Source organism: Sminthopsis crassicaudata, chromosome 2 (assembly GCF_048593235.1).
Source record: "Sminthopsis crassicaudata isolate SCR6 chromosome 2, ASM4859323v1, whole genome shotgun sequence".
NCBI classification, from domain to species: domain Eukaryota; kingdom Metazoa; phylum Chordata; class Mammalia; order Dasyuromorphia; family Dasyuridae; genus Sminthopsis; species Sminthopsis crassicaudata.
The window spans coordinates 400034719-400051380 of NC_133618.1; the positions used below are offsets into that span (position 1 = coordinate 400034719).

Below are 16662 nucleotides of genomic sequence, written 5' to 3' on the forward strand. Positions count from 1 at the left end.
TCCATCATGGTTTAGGCTATCATTCTTTGTTAGCTCACCCTCCCTGGTAAGCCAATTTTAGATCTGGCTCATTGTCACAACACATTATCATTTAAAGGTAAATTTTTGTAGATTTTTAATTAAATCACTGTTGAAGCTCAGAGAAAACTGATATTAACCTGTCCTTTTTTTTTTTGTGGATTTTTAAAAAATAGGTGGGTGGAGATCTGAATCGGTTTGGGAAGATCTTGGTGTGGAAACTCCCTTCAATGCAAATCAATTTCTATTTTTAGAGAATGAAAAGACAAATTGTGATTTGTGAATAGTCACTAAGGAGTGTAAGTTAAGCAGAACTTGAACCTAGTTCTTGCTGGGTTCAAAATCACCTAATTATAGGTCAAATTTTTCTTAACAAGATTTAGTTAATCACATTCTTTAAGTTACTGTTAAGATCTTGACCAATTTTAAGAGTCTAAAATATTACTGTCATTGATTTTCATCTTAGATGTGCTAATACAGTAAATGTGGGATGACACTTCCTCTTTCTGGGTCTCAGTTTGCTCATTTTTTTTTTAAATTTTTATTTATAAATTTTTTTGACATTATATATGCATGAGTAATTTTTTTTTTATAACATTATCCCTTGTATTCATTTTTCCAAATTATCCCCTCCCTCCCTCTACTCCCTCCCCTTGGTGACAGGCAATCCCATATATTTTACATGTGTTACAATATAACCTAGATACAATATATGTGTGTAAATACCATTTTCTTGTTGCACATTAAGTATTTGATTCTGAAGGTATAAGTAACCTAGATAGATAGACAGTAGTGCTAACAGTTTACATTCACTTCCCAGTGTTCTTTCTCTGGGTGTAGTTGTTTCTGTCCATCATTGATCAACTGGAAGTGAGTTGGATCTTCTTAATGTTAAAGATATCCACTCCCATCAGAATACATCTTCATACAGCATTGAAGTGTACAGCGATCTTCTGGTTCTATTCATTTCACTCAGCATCAGTTGATGTAAGTCTCTCCAAGCCTCTCTGTATTCCTCCTGCCGGTCATTTCTTACAAAGCAATAATATCCCATATCAGTTTGCTCATTTGTACAATAAGAGTTTGGACCAAGTGACCTCTAAAGTTTCTTTTAGCCCTAAAGACTATGAACATGGAAAATTATTATAAAGAAAACTTTCAATATAAAAATATGTTTGAAAAGATCACACGTATTTATGAGATTGCTTGTTTTAGGGAGGGAAGGAAGAAAAAGTTAGAACAAAAGAATTTTGTAAAACTGTTGGAAACTATCTTTACATATATATATATGGAAAAATAAAATACTATTAATTACTTTAAATAAAAATGAAGAAAAGAACAAAGACCTTTAAATGTAGGTGACCCAGATTTGGCACTTAAGGCTTACTGATGTACAAAATTAAGGGAAGTTATGATTTTAGGACAGCTAGAAGATCCAGTGGATAGAGCACTGACACGATTAGGGGTTTCCTCTTCTCAAATTCAAATCTGGCCTTAGACATTTACTAGTGACCCTGACAAGTCACTTAACTCTGCTTCAGTTTTCTCATCTGTAAAATGAGCTCGAGAAGGAAATGGCAAATTACTCCAGTATTCTGCCAAGAAAACCCCAAATGGGGTCACAAAAAGTTAAGACATGACAATGAGAAAATGGCTGCTCCATAAACAATTTCTAATACAAGTTTGTACTGGTTAAGTCACTTAGTAGGAATGAAACTCAGGCCCCAAAGCCATATGAGAAATTAGTTTCTTGACCCAAACTAAAAAATCCTTTTGTAATATGCTAATAAACCTATAAATTCAGATATGAATTCAAATGAATAAGATCACAAGGCCCCTACGGGTCATGTAGGGGTATGGGAGGAGGTGTGCTAGTTTGGATTTGTGTTATTGCAAAGTTATGTGGGTGCTTGTGAAAAGAAAGCATGAAGATAAAAGTTAGGGGACTATAACTTTTTTTTTTAAGGGGTTGAGGAGGTAGGGAGATTGAAATAAGGGCTCTAGGTGCCATGTCTGCAATGGTTAAAAGATACTTAACCATTTTTGTGCCCTGGACTCTTGTGGTAGTCTGAAGCCTGTGGATCTCTTCTCAGAATGTTTAAAATGTACAAAATATGTGGAATTACAAGGGAAATGAATTATGTGGAAATAGATACTTCAGAGTCAATGCATCCCATGTTTAAGAACCTTTGATTTACCTCTTCACCATTGTCTCTTAATATCCCTGTCTTCAGGATTCAGTTTGATCCTATCTTGTAGAAGCCTTTTCCTGGTCCCATTAGCTGTAAATACCTTCCTCAAATTATCTTTCATCTATGCTATGTATATCTTACATATATGTGGATATTTGTTTCCTGCATTAGATGTGTAATTTTTTTTTTTACCTTTTTTTGAATCAGTGTGTCTGTGCAGAAAATGTGCTATGTGCATGGTACATAGCTATGCTTAAAATTTTTTTTCAGTCAAAAATCTTTCTCTTCCTTTCTGCATGCTCCTCCCTTACACCAAGTAAGGAGGAAAGGAAAAAAAAAACATGATAGAAGCATAGTCAAGCAAAATGAGGAAGCTGGGTGGCACAGTGGATAGAGCACCAGCCCTAAAGTCAGGAGAACCTGAGTTCCAATTTGGTCTCAGACACTTCCTAGCTGTGATTTTGGGCAAGCAAAACAAATGTATTCATTGGTTGTGTCCAAAAATGATTCACTAGTCTGGAATCGGAATTAACAAATATTTCAAAACAGTATCTTTACCATTCTAGTTTTCATATTTTGCATTATATGTTCATTAAAATCTTCCCAGGTGTCTTTGAAATAATTCCCTTAATTTCTAATAGCACACTATCATTTCATGTACCATAATATAGTCATATCCCAATTTATGGGCACCTCCTCTGACTCCCATTCTTTGCCACCTCAAAAAGGCTATACTATTACACATTTTCTTCAGTTATTTAAAAAACACTATTCTGAGAATGAGCCATAAGCTTGACCAGACAGCTAATAGGATAAAGGATACAAAAAAGCACAAGAACGCTAGATCTAAGGCCTCTGTAAAGAAGTAGTCTAAGTTCAGTACACACTATATGACTTGGAAAGCTCACAAAGACAACAGATATATTAAGAATGTGTAATGTTTAATGTCAGCTAAAGGTTGATGAAGATAATGTAATTTTTTTCCGGCCCAAGTTAACATTCCTGCTCTGAAATCTTTCCATAAGACTCCTTGGAGTGTTCATGGACTCCCAAGTAAAGAGTTTTCCCCTTGGAACTTTTTTCCTCCTTATTTGAGATTTTCCTTGTTTAGTCTTTCCTGAGCATAACCTTAAGTCCTTCAAATTAATCCTGAATCATTGTTATTCACAGTTATTCACAGCTGATCATCTTAAAATACTGTTTCTTTGTACATAGTACATCTCACTTTGCTTGGTCATGGAAGTCTTTCCAAGTTTTTCTGAGAGCATCCCCTCAATTTCCAATTCTTTGCTCTGAAAAAAAGCTACTATAAATATTTTTGTATATATGGAAATTTTTCCTTTTTTAAAAAAATCTCTTTGGGTTCATGCCTAGTACCAGTATTATGTCAAAGGTTAAGGATGAGTTGATAGCCCTTTAGGCATAGTTCATCTCTTTTGATCATTTATCCACTGGGGAATGGCTTTTTCTTTTACAAATTTGATTCAGTTCCCTATAAATTTGAGAAATGAGACCCTTATCAGAGAAACTTGTTTCAAAATCCTTTTCACCATTGCTATTGCTAACTATATTTACCCCCTGAATATTCTACCCTCTCGTTTCACCTTGTCTCTTTAAAAACGGTTTTCATTCTGACCACTTCTCCCCTAACATGCCCTCCTTTTTATCACCCTTCTCAGGTGTTTCTCACATTCCCTTCTAACTATCCTGTAGGGTAAGATAGGTTCTATACCCATATTGGATGTGTGAACTATTTCTTATTTTGAGTTAATTCTGATGTGAGGTTCAGTGGCCCTTCCCTCCTCTTCCTTTGTATTGTAAAAGCATTTTCTTGCCTCTTCTTGCAGTGAATTTATGCCATTCAACCTCTCCCTTTCCCTGCCTTCTAATACATTCCTTTTTCTCAATTTTTAGATATCTCTTCATATTCAATTCACACCTGTGCCCTCTGTCTATATATACTCTTAAATGCCACATTAATGAGAAGGTTCTAAAATACTTAAATTCTCTATTTCATTGAATTTCTACCCTTTCCTCTGAAGAATTATGCTCATTTTTGCTGGCTAAGTGATTCTTGGTTGTAATTCTCTCTCCATTGCTCTCTGGAATATGTTCTGAGCCCTCCAATTCTTTAATATAGAAACTGCCAAATTTTGTGTTATCTTTACTGTGACTCCATTATACTTGAATTGTTTCTTCATGGATGCTAGAAATATTTTCTTCTTGATCTGGGAATTCCAGAATTTGGCTATATTATTCTGTTTTCATCATGGGGTATCTTTCAAGAGGTGATCAGTGGGGTCTTTCAATTTATATTTTATCCTCTGCTTTTTCTGCTTCTTGAATTTCAAAATAGTTTTCCTTGATAATTTATTGAAAGATAATGTCCAGGCTCTTTTTTTTTTTTTAATCATAGTTTTCAGACTAATTTTTTTTTTTTTTAACTGAGGTAATTGGGGTAAAGTGACTTGCTCAGGGTCACACAGCTAGAAGTGTTGTGTCAGACTAGATTTCAGGGCTGGTGCTCTATCCACTGTATCATCTAGCTTCCCCTAGACTAGTAATTTTAAAATGATCTCTCCTGGATCTATTTTCCAGGTTAGTTGTTTTTCCAATGACATAGTTCACAGTGTTCTATTTTTTGTTTTGTTTTGTTTTATTCTTATAAAGTCATTGGCTTCCATTTGCTCAATTCTAATTTTCAACCTCCTTTGGCCAATTTTAATTTTTAAGGCATATTTTCCTCATTAGCTTTTTGTATTTCCTTTTGCATTACTCTCATTTCTCTTCCCAATTTTCCCTCTATGTCTCTCACTTGATTTTCAAAATCCCTTTTGGACTTTTCCATGGCCTGAGACGAATTCTTATTTTTCTTGGAGACTTTGGATGTGGGAGCTTTGACTTTGTTTTCTTCTAAATGCATGTTTTGATCTTATCACCATAGTAACTTTCTATGGTTAGAATTTTTTTGTTGTTTGCTCATTTTCCCAGCCCATTGGCTTTTAACTCTTCCTTAAAGTAGGACTCTGTTTCCAACGTAGAGAGTACACTGTCCCAAGCTTCAGAAGTTTTGTGTGCAGCTGTTTTCAGAGATCCTTCTATTTTCAGTTCTTCCAAGGAGAAATGTATTTGAATGACTTCAAGCACTCTTTTCTGCCCTGGCACTGTGAGGAAGGTCCCTGCTCCCCTGTTGCTTTAAGTTCTAGTTTGCTAAAGCAACAAGGGCCTTCACTAAAGTTTTGATAGGATTTCCTGGAACTTGAGCTCTTGTTGACAACCCTTATGAGTGTAAGGTCCTCTGGCATCTGTATATACATACTCAAAAAAAAAAGGGAAGGACTCAGAAATGATTTTTAATGATGCAGATGTCATCACCCACATGATAGTTACATATGCCTTTTTCATAGTTTATTCCTAAGATCTCAGGCAGCTTTCAGCACAGTATAAAACTTTCCCAGGGATATACAAACATAGATGCTGAAGAAAAGTCATCCAGAAATCACCCTTATTCTCTTCTAATTGACACAAAGACTTGCCTGACTTATTTTCTCTTTTCTGTCAAGAGAGGTGACTATATCCGCATTAGAAGGATCAATTAAGTGTGATGGACTTGGCTCTTTTCAACTGTGTTGATTCAAGGCAATTTCAATAGACTTGGGAGTGGAAAGTGTCATCCTCATTCAGAGAGATCTATGGAGAATGAATGTGGATCAAGGCATAGTATTTTCATCTTTGTCGTTATTATTTGTTTGTATAGTTTTTTCTTTCTTGCATTTTTTCCCCCTTTTGATTTTTTTTTTTCTTGCACTGCATGAGAATATGGAAATATGTTTAGAAGAACTGCACATGTTTAACCAATATCAGATTGCTTTCTATGTTGAGAAGGGGGAAGATAGGAGAGGAAGAGAGAAAAATTTGGAACATAAGGTTTTGCAGAGATGAATGCTGAAAATTATCTTTGCATGTTATTTGGAAAAATAAAATACTGTTTAAAAAAAAAAAAAGGACCAGTTAAAGAATACCCATTCAGAATATCATCTAGAGGAGAACTTTGTAAACTTTTTTTACTCACAACCCCTTTTTGCCCAAGAAATTTTTATGCAACCTTGGGTATATAGGTACATAAAGAGGGTATACACATCAGACATTTACTGATAATAAATCAAAATGTCATGACCCCCACATTCAGTTACAAGACTGCATATAGGATTACAAACCATACTGGGACCTAGAGTATGACTAAGAGTCTCTGCTTATGTGTTTTAAATGAAGGTATCCTCAGAGTAGGAGGAAGTACATTCCTCACTTAAGATTATAGGCATCAATTGTTATAGGCTTCATACTCCCATAGTTCTATTGCTTTATCTCATTATTGTGTCTTAAGTTTTAAGCTTGATCTAGAAGAGGAAAAAACACTGACACAGCAGGAATTCAAGAGTGAGGTGTGTATAATAACACTTAAAATCATAGTATAGAGAGATGTTCAATTAAAAGTAGATAGTTATACAAAGACCCTGGTGGAATTTTGTGAAGAACTGAAAAAGGTCTGGTCGATTATTTCATAGAAAGCTTGGTAGGTTCCCATTATACACCCAAGAATGCCCATGGTACTGATAAAGACATCCTTAATAACGGTGAAGGAGCTTAAACCATCCATGTAATAGGTACAGATCTCTAAAAGTGGTGGGATGATTAGAGCCAGGACACAACAACTTGCAGAACCCAGTAGTGCAATAATCAGCTCCATTTGGGGAATCATCATGGCAAATATATCTGTAAGAGGAAAATTGCAGAGATTCAGGATTATCCAAGTACCTAATAAAACCACTAAAGTCATCATCTAAAATCTGGGTGTGGTCAATGCTGGAAAATTACCCATGCATATATCTTGTAAATAAAAAGCTATTTAAAAAAAAAAAAAAAAAGCTGGGCTTGAAAAGGCATAAGAATTGGCTGTTACTGTTTTCTTCACACCTGTTTGTTGGCATTGAAAAGTAACCTCACCACGACATTCAGACTCATTCAACAGGGAAAAAAATTTGTGCTTTTTTTTTTTTTTTTAAGATGAGAATCCTTAAGGAGAAGACTCCTTCTACAAGTGGAACAGAGATAAATGTACTCCCAGACAGTTAATCATATAGTTCACTGTAGATCTAAACTTGGGTGGAGCAATCAGTGCTTTGATCCAAGGTATTAATTTAGAGACCACAAAAATTAAACACATGCACTTATTCATCAGAAACAACTTAGTTTTAAGAGAAACAACCAGTTAACAAGAAGAGTTCGTTGATTCATAACACTGAAAATAACATTGTTCTGTGAGCCACTAACATAACTGATCCCCCTCTTACTCAGCTGAGTTTGTGTTATTTTTGCATCATGAATTAAAAGGTTGATTTTTGACTGTAGCTTTTGTGCTTCTTGACTGGGGACCAAAATTAAATTGCTGTTAAACTCCATCTGAAAGTGGTAATTCTGTTATCCTCTTTAACCACCAGAATCTATGTACTGTCCACTTACTGCATATGTAAAATAAGGGGATTAGACCAGATAGTTTCATTGGTTCCTTTTTTTCTGTTCTTTAAGTCTCTTTTAAGGAATCTACCAGCTCTGATATTTTATAGTTTATGTTCTATTAGCCACTTCCAGCTCTAACAGCTATGAGCTTCTCTAAAGTTAAATTAGCCCATAAGTAGGAAAAAATCATATTTCTGCCCCTTCATTTCTTTCCATTTAATATCTATCACTCTTCTAGGGACTACTACAGAGCCTGGAGTGGGTTCCTAATTCTAAACACCTGATTTTTTGAGGAAAAAGATCATACGTATCCATTACACTGTTTTCTATTGATTAAAAGCTAAACAGGCTAATCTAATGCTATCCTTTCTATTTGTTCTACTTGGAAGAGCTAACAGAAAAAGGAAATATCTCTTTCTAAAGGCAAGTGCTTTAAGGTCCCTGAAACAATGATCTCTATAATCTACTACATGGATTTAAGAGTTCAATTTGCAAAAAAGGTCACTACCTCTACTTTTTTTTTTTTAATTAAAACTATTTACAAAACATATGTATGGGTAATTTTTCAACACTGACCCTTGCAGAACCTTTCCCAAATTTTCCCCTCCTTCCTTCCACCCCCTCCCCTAGATGGAAGGTAGTCCAATACATTAAATGTTAAATCCAGTATGCATATTTATGCAGTTATCTTGCTCTACAAGAAAAATCAGATCAAGAAGGAAGAAAATAAAAACTGCAAAAGAAAACAAAATGCAAGCAATTATCAATAGAAAGAGTGAACATGCTATGTTGTAGTCCACACTCAGTTTCCACTATCCTCTCTCTGGGTGTAGATGGCTCTCTTCATCACTGAGCAAGTGGAACTGATTTGAATCATCTCATTGCTGAAGAGAGCCACGTCCATCAGAATTGATCATCATGTAGTCTTACTATTTCTCCTTTCAATTTCTTCCCTTCAACTGCTTTCCCAGTGCCTATAAACATGCTCAAGTCTTCCTAGTCTTAAAAATAAAAATTTAATTCAACTTAACCCATTTATCGAGCTATCATACTATATCTCTTCTCACTTTCACCGTCAAGATAATAGAAAGCATCACTTACATTTACTGACTCAATTTACTTATTACCTACTCTTCAGCTTCTTGTAATCATTTTTCTAATGTGGCTCACGCAAATGAAACTACTTGCTTGTACAAAATATTTCCATAAAAGTCACATTGCAAAAGAAAACATTCTCCCCCTCCCCCTAAAAAAAACCCCAAAATTTAAAAGAATGCTTCAGTCTGTATTCTGACACCATAGTTCATTCTCTGGGTGTGGATAGCATTTTTTCATCATAAGTTCTTGAAACTACTTAAAGGTTTCCTTGACTGCTGAATTAAGGGGCCTTTTTTTTTTTTTTTCAATCTTCAGACTCGGATCTCTTTGCAAAATTTGACACCAGTGATCAAGTGCTCTCAAGCAGCTATGTTGGTATCTCTGCCAACAAACCCCCCAAAGATTCAACAGAGTCAGACATCTGAAAAATGACTGAAAAACAATTCAGCTAGAAAGTATCTGTGGCCAAATGAACTCAGATTTGCAACAGCTAGCTGCCTAAGTGAGAAAACAAAAAGTTTTTTTTAAAAGTTTAGAAATTATCAAGGAAAAAGGAAAATTCCAGATGAGATCATAAAGAGTTGGACAGGACTGAAATAACAGAACAACAAAAAAACAAGACTTCTGAGGATGTCTTGAACCTAATTTTTTTATCTTTTGCTACACTCCTTTATCTTTATGAAGAGATTAAATCTTTATGTCTATTCCTACTTTACCTCTGAATTTCTATTAGGTCTCTCTAATTGGTCTGCCCATAGATATCTCAAATATATTTCATTGGTATATCATGTTGATTCCAGATTCACACATTTTTTTGAATTTCTTCTCAAGCCTCACCATACTATAGTTTAGGTTCTTGTCTCCCATCACCATCTCCTTGCCCCCAGAATACTTCCATAAACTATTGCACTTGCTTCCTAACTGGTCATACTACTACTCTCCTCTCCAATCTAATATTCATACAAATATCAAAACTATAGAACATAACTTTGCTGGTAGGAGCTTTGTAGTCATATCATAGTCTAGTCTTCTCATTTTACAGATGAAGAAGCTAATATTCAGCTGATGTGAAGTAATCACCCTATTAGAAAAAAAAAAGTATCCTGTTTTCTACTCACATGTCATACAAACCATGATTCCACGGACAGACAAGTCAACCAACAATTCCCACTGTTGTGGTACCCAGGAGATGACATGGGGGATGATTATCTCTGCAGGAATGTAGAACTGCAGGGCATAGGTGAAAAAAATCCCAATGGAGTAGAGCATCTTGACAGACTGATATAACCTGAAGATAGAATCCAGATATCTTGTTTCAGAAAATCCTCCCAAGATCCTAACATATTAGCCCTTAAGGATTGTAAAGGCTCATATAGACTGAACTCAATATGGTGTGGTATCAATGGAATTATTAGTATCATTGATGGCCTTAGAAAAATGGAAGCGCTTTTCAGACATCTAAGTAGATTAGGAGTCAGGAGATCTAGCTTCTAGTCTTTTTTTTTTTGCCAAAGCAATTGGGGTTAAGTGACTTGCCCAGGGTCACACAGCCAGAAAGTGTTAAGTGTTTGAGGTTATATTTGAACTCAGGTCCTCCGACTTCAGGGCTGGTGCTCTATCCACTGCGCCACCTAACTGCCCCCAAAGACAGTTTCCAACATTCACTTTTGCAAAATTTCATGTTCCAAATTTTTCTCCCTCTTCCTCTTTTGCTCCCCACTTCTCCAAGATTGCAAAAGCAATCCAATATAGATTTAACAAGTGCAATTATTCTAAACATTTCCATATTTGTCATGCTGCACAAGGAAAATTGGGTTAAAAGGGAAAAAAACATGAGGAAAAATAAACATAAAGAAACAAACAATATTAACCAGAAAAAGAGATGAAAATAGTATGCTTTGATCCACATTCAGTCTCCATAGTTCTTTCTCTGGATGCAGATGGCACTTTCCATCACAAGTCTATTGGAATCACTTTGAATGATTCTCAGTGTTGAAGACAGCCAAGTCCATCACAGTTTATCATCATACAATCTTGTTAACTGTGTTCAATGTTTTCTTAGTTCTGCTCACTTCATTCAACATCAGTTCGTGTAAGTCTTTCCAGGCTTTTTTGAAAGCTGGCTTTTAGTATTAAGGCTGAACCAATAAGAATTTTAATATCCCAAGCAAGAGATAGGCTAGTCCCAAGGACCAAAACTTGGTCAGATCACAGTTCTGGGCATCACATTTTAAGCATCAACAGCCTAAAGTGTATCCAGGGGAAGCTAACCATAAAGAGAAGGTGATTGAAATTGAATGTGTCATAAAAGGAGCAAATGTAGGAATAGAGATGAGGAGAAGACATAGGGAACACATCTAAACATATTATTATTATTTTAATTTAATAGTTTTTATTTACCAGATATATGCATGGGTAATTTTGCAACATTGATAATTGTCAAACCTTTTGTTCTAATTTTTCCCCTCCTTCCCCCTCTCCCTCCCCCTAGATGGCAGATTGACCAATACATGTTAAATACAAACATATAATTCTTACTAAAAATTTCTCCCATGCTAGAAAGCTTAGGCCTGTTTGTTGATTTTCAGAATGAGGCAAGGTTACTTGGCAAGCTAATATGATAAATAATTTTGGCAGTTGGGGAGGAGAGGAGGATCTGGGTACTGAACTCCCTGAGAAAGAAAGATAGCATGACATGGGAGTTAAAAATAAATGGTTTTCATGATCTAGATTGAGATAAATATTAACTGTGTTAACTTTCCAGGAAGAAGATGTCGATGGCAGCATAAAAAGAACCAGAACTAGAAGTGAAACATAGAGTAAAGGGGGTGATCTAACTCCCAATAAATATTCTTCATAGCCCTGCCCCATTCTGAAATCACCAAACAAAAAAAGCCTAAACTGATCACCCCCTAGATCTTGCCAAAAGTGTTTCATATTTATTTTCCTATTTAAAAACAACAACAACAAACTTTTGTCATTCTTCTATCTGGACATAACCATTCTTCTATCTTTCCAGCTTTATGCCTTATATCTTCTCAAATGTATTCCTTAACCTCATTTTCCTTTTCAATCCCTCCACACCTTTGCACTTTCTCAGTTCATGACCCTGATCTGACTTTACTTTCTTTACCAATCTAAACCTTACAATTAGTCATTTCCTCTCCTTCCCTTATTCCTATGTTCTTCTTATCACACTTATTCTTGGATTATTTCTATCAATCTTTCTCCATCCCAAATTTTGGAATAGATTGAATAGAACCAAATTTATCTGACTATGTGACAGATAATTTTACTCACCCAGTTTCACTACAAATTTACATTATCTGATCTCAAGGAGGGCCTCAGAACAGCAAAGCAATGCTTTCCCTAACTGATCATCTATCCCACTCCCCACAGATAATGCTATAAAACGTTCCTTTTCTTCCTCAAACCATCCATACTCCTTCCTTACCCCATCACCTCTCAGCTGAGTGATTTGCCTCATATTTCATTGAGACATAACCATTTACAATTAATTTCTCCTTCAAGGGGTTACCCCTTTCCTAACTCTCATCATATCCATTGTACCACCTAGCTGTCTAGTTTCCAACATTTTAAAAAAACCTTTACTGGACCCTGTCATCACCTCAAATTATCATTATATACCTTTCCTCTATTTCTAGCCAAACTCCTAGAAAAATGTGTTTACACTGGTTGCTTATGCTCACTTTTCAACCTTTTGCAATCTGACTTTTAACCTTTTCAAAATCAACAATGATCTATTGGTTATCAAATCTGATCATCTCTACCCTGTCCTTTCCTTTTTTAACCTCTCTAAAGCATATGACTTTGTTTCCCACACTGTCCTGGCTATTCACTCTTCCTTAGGTTTTTATGACACTTCTCCCTGTTTGACTTCCTTTTCAGTCTCCTTTGCTAGCTCCACATCAATACCATTTCTCTTCTCTTTGGGTGTACACCAAAATTATGTTCTAGGCCCTCTTTTTATATTCATTTGGTAATCTCATCAACTCCCATGCCTTTTATTATCAATTATATTCAGATTATTCCTAGGAGGAGACATATCCAACCCATCTCTCTCCTGAGCTCCAGTCCTATATCACCATTTTGAAATGTCTTATATATGTCAGACTCAATATATTTACAACCATCTTTTCCTTTGAACTTAACTATACTACTTCTCTAATTCTATAGAGCAAACCATTTTCTCAAGCTCACACAGAACTTGATATGCTTCTTGATTCCTCACTCTCACTAATCCCATATGTTCATTCAGTTTCCAAATTTTATAATTTCTACTGCAACATCATCCTATCCATTCTCTTCTCACTACTCACATAGTTCTGTTAGTTCAGACCATTACCAACTCTCATCTGAGAGTTGGTCTCTTAATTGATCTCCCTTTCTTGTGTCTACTATAATCCATGTTTCACAAGACACCAAATGGAGATCTGTCAACATCTAGTTTGGCTCTCAATTCTGTTGTGCAATTTTTATTTGTGCTTGTGACAAGCATTCAACCTCTGTCTTTATCCAGGTATTTATAAAATGTTGATTAGAAGTAGACCTATGCACTTATTGATTTCTTTTTACGCTGACATCAGTCTATTTAAAATCATAGATTTAGAGCCAGAAGGAACCTTGGGAGTCATCTGGTCCAATTCTCTAGCTTTACACTTGAGGAAACTGAGATCCAGACAGCTAAAATGATCTGTTTAGGGTCCTGTGTTGATTTCTGGTTGATCAATGAATGCCTCTCTTTTTCAGTGAGAAAAACCCAACTGCAACACAGAACACATTACTTGACTTCATTCTTATAGTCTTCCCCCCTTCCTACTTTAGGACATACCAGCAATTGGGCAGGTTGAGGGTTATGCTGGCTTGAATGTTTTCTCCGAATTTCATGTAGCCCAGAGTCCCCATGCTGACATAAAGAATGATGATGATGGGCATCACCACATACAGGATCACTGTATAGTGACTAGGATACTTCATTTGATTTTCAAGAGGGAGAATCTGCATAAAGGTGGACAGAAAAGGGTAAAAGAAATATAGTCACTTGAATTATAAAATTTCAATTTTAGAGCTGGAAAAAACCTTGAAAGAAATAATACAGCTTTATAACCCTCCTGATGGAAAGGGCCTGAGTATAATTGGGACATTTTATTACTTTCTTCAGTCATACATAGTTCCCAGCTAAGAAACCTGTATATACATACATACATATACATATATATATATATATATACATATACATATATATATATATATATATATATATATATATATATATATATATATATATATATATATATATATATATATATGTATGTCAGTTCATATCTCAGTAATTCATACTCTACTGGCATAGATTACCAATTTGTGAGTATGCAGTTACAATGTTAAGAGAAAAAAGCTTTATATACCAGAGAAAATTTAATTTTTGAATGAATAATCAGTTCTAGAGGAATTGGTTAAGGAGTAAACCTGTGATTTCACTGGTATAGGGAACTTCCAGGTAAGGAAATTCCTTCTATCAAAGCATATCAGCGCTTTCTCTTCAATGCTTGAGTCTTAAGAAAGTTGCTAGAGACTGACTTGATCAAGATCATAGAGTCATTATGATGTGGGTTGTGGTCCCTTTAAGAAACTAATCCTTTCAAATCAATTTATTCCTTTCTGATTCCCAGCCCCTCCTAGCTTATCAATTCAAGAAGCCAGGATCTTTGATTCACAAATCTTGGTCAAAAGCACCCTTTTGAATTCCAATAGGAGATCCTGGCTCTCACAACCCCCACCCAGATCTGAGCCAATTTGGGACTTCATCCACAGGCCCCTTTAGCTAAATCTCTCATTATAAAAGAGCGAAGCTAGAGTCCTCTCTTTGCAGAGGTTCTAAACATGGCAGCCTTACGGCTGGCATGCAAAGGATCTCTGCCCACAGGAACACTGTTTCTGGTGCCCTCTTATCTCTACCTTCACCTTTTACTAACTAGACTTTAACCTTACTTCCAAACCTAAATAAACCTCTTATCAAACTATGTTTTCAGGTCTGTAAATTCCTTTACAGGGGATTCTTCAGTCGCTACTAGACCTCATTTAACTCCGTATCCTTGTGCCAAATCCAAAAGGGTTGCAGGGGAGCTCTCTTTGACTCCCTATACCCCGAATCTGCCACTAGACCTCAATTAAACCCTAATTTCATTTAGGTACCCCAATCATATGTCAAAGGTGGAATTTCAATCCAGGTGGCCTTGGTTTCAAGATCAACTCTATCTCCTGTTTCATGTAGTTTTTCACAACCATTCCTAAAAGATGTATAGAAACTCCCAGACTGAGTTACTGTTGAAGATTTTTGGCAGAGACTCCTGTTTCTTGCCTCATTCCTGTGTCTTGAAGGGAGTAGGAAATTGGTAGGAGAGTATATTCTTTTTCTCTTTTTCTCTAACTTACTGCTACTATCCAGTTTATTAGTTGTTTCAGATTAGACTGGGTTTCTAAAGACTCCAGGTATTTTTAATGCCATTTCCCCAGAGTAAAGGAAGAAAAACTAGAGCACTGTGTTGTCTTAGCCCTTCAGGTTTTTGCTCTCCTTTGCTTTCCCATTATCAGCCCTATCAGCAAGCCTAGCTCTTGAGATAAATGTCTTCCACTTACTCAAAAAGAATAAGAGAAATATTCCAATACTTCATGGAATTTGCACCAGTTAGAAAATTTATATTCCTATAGATTATTCCAAATACTGTATATTTATAAAAATATATTCTCATGAATAGAAAATATCATAACAGTATAAATGTAAATTTGAATACAATAAACTTTAATTTTTGCTTAGACCTGTGGTCTAAATGGTAAATTCCATTTCCTGACAAAGATTGTTAATTTATACTTTTAATAAGTTGTATATATGTATATATTATAATTAATTTATGGTCTTCTCCCATATACACTGTGGTACCTATAGGTACCTATTTACTATTATCATATCATTAATTACCACCATACATCATAAGTTAACTTAGCCACTGGCTAGATGGTCTAGACCCCTGTTGTTAAAGTGCTTATTCTCTTTGGGATATGACTCCCTTAATAGGAGTTTGGGATAGCAAATCCCAATACTGCCACACCTTGGGTTATTCCTTAGGTCCTATGCTGAAGTCATAGTTAGGGGACAGGGTTCTTTCAGGCATTATCTCTTTTGGGAAGTTTCACATTGTTGTTTTTTTCTGAGTTTATGTCTTAGTCTTTCCTGCCACCACTGTCGATTTGGTTATTTATTTATTTTTATTATTTATTTATTTATTTATTATTATTTTTTGGAAATCATTCCAACATAACTGACTCACACTTAAGCCCTTTGTTTACATAAATTCCTGTTACCTGTCCTAAAGATGCTAGAGTTACATTGGTCTTCTCTTATATAGTAATATAAACAGTTTAACTTTATTAAGACATTATGTTTCTTCATATTTACCTTTTTATGCTTCTAATTTGTCTTCTGTTTGAATGTCAGATTTTCTATTTGGTTTTGATCTTTTCATCAGAATTGCTCAAAAATCCTTTATTTCATTAAATATTCATTTTATTTCTGGATGGATTATACTCATTTTTTTCTGTGGCTTGTACTCAATTTTGGTAGATGATTTTTGGTTGTAATCCTAGCTCCTTACCTTTTGAATATGATATCTAAGTCTTTTACTCCTTTAATGTGAAAACCCTCAAATCTTGCTTGATTTTGACTGTGATTCCATGATATTTTAGAGAGAGAGGATGCACTGGGAGAAGGGGGGAGGGATAGAATGGGGAAATTTTTCTCACATAAAAGAGGTGCACA

General features: G+C 35.3%; 1 protein-coding gene across 4 annotated transcripts in view; it reads right to left on the bottom strand.

Moving 5' to 3' along the window:
- Positions 1-6640: 6640 nt before the first annotated feature.
- Positions 6641-16662, bottom strand: part of LOC141556902 (proton-coupled amino acid transporter 1-like) — a 59087-nt gene continuing 49065 nt past the window's right edge. For all 4 annotated transcript variants that reach the window (XM_074291838.1, XM_074291841.1, XM_074291839.1 and 1 more), the window contains 3 exons: positions 13678-13844; positions 9944-10113; positions 6641-6983 (listed from right to left, as the gene is read on the bottom strand). In XM_074291838.1, the coding sequence (XP_074147939.1) occupies positions 6712-6983; positions 9944-10113; positions 13678-13844 (609 nt within the window). In that variant the 3' untranslated portion in view covers positions 6641-6711. The remainder of the gene's footprint in view (positions 6984-9943; positions 10114-13677; positions 13845-16662) is intronic.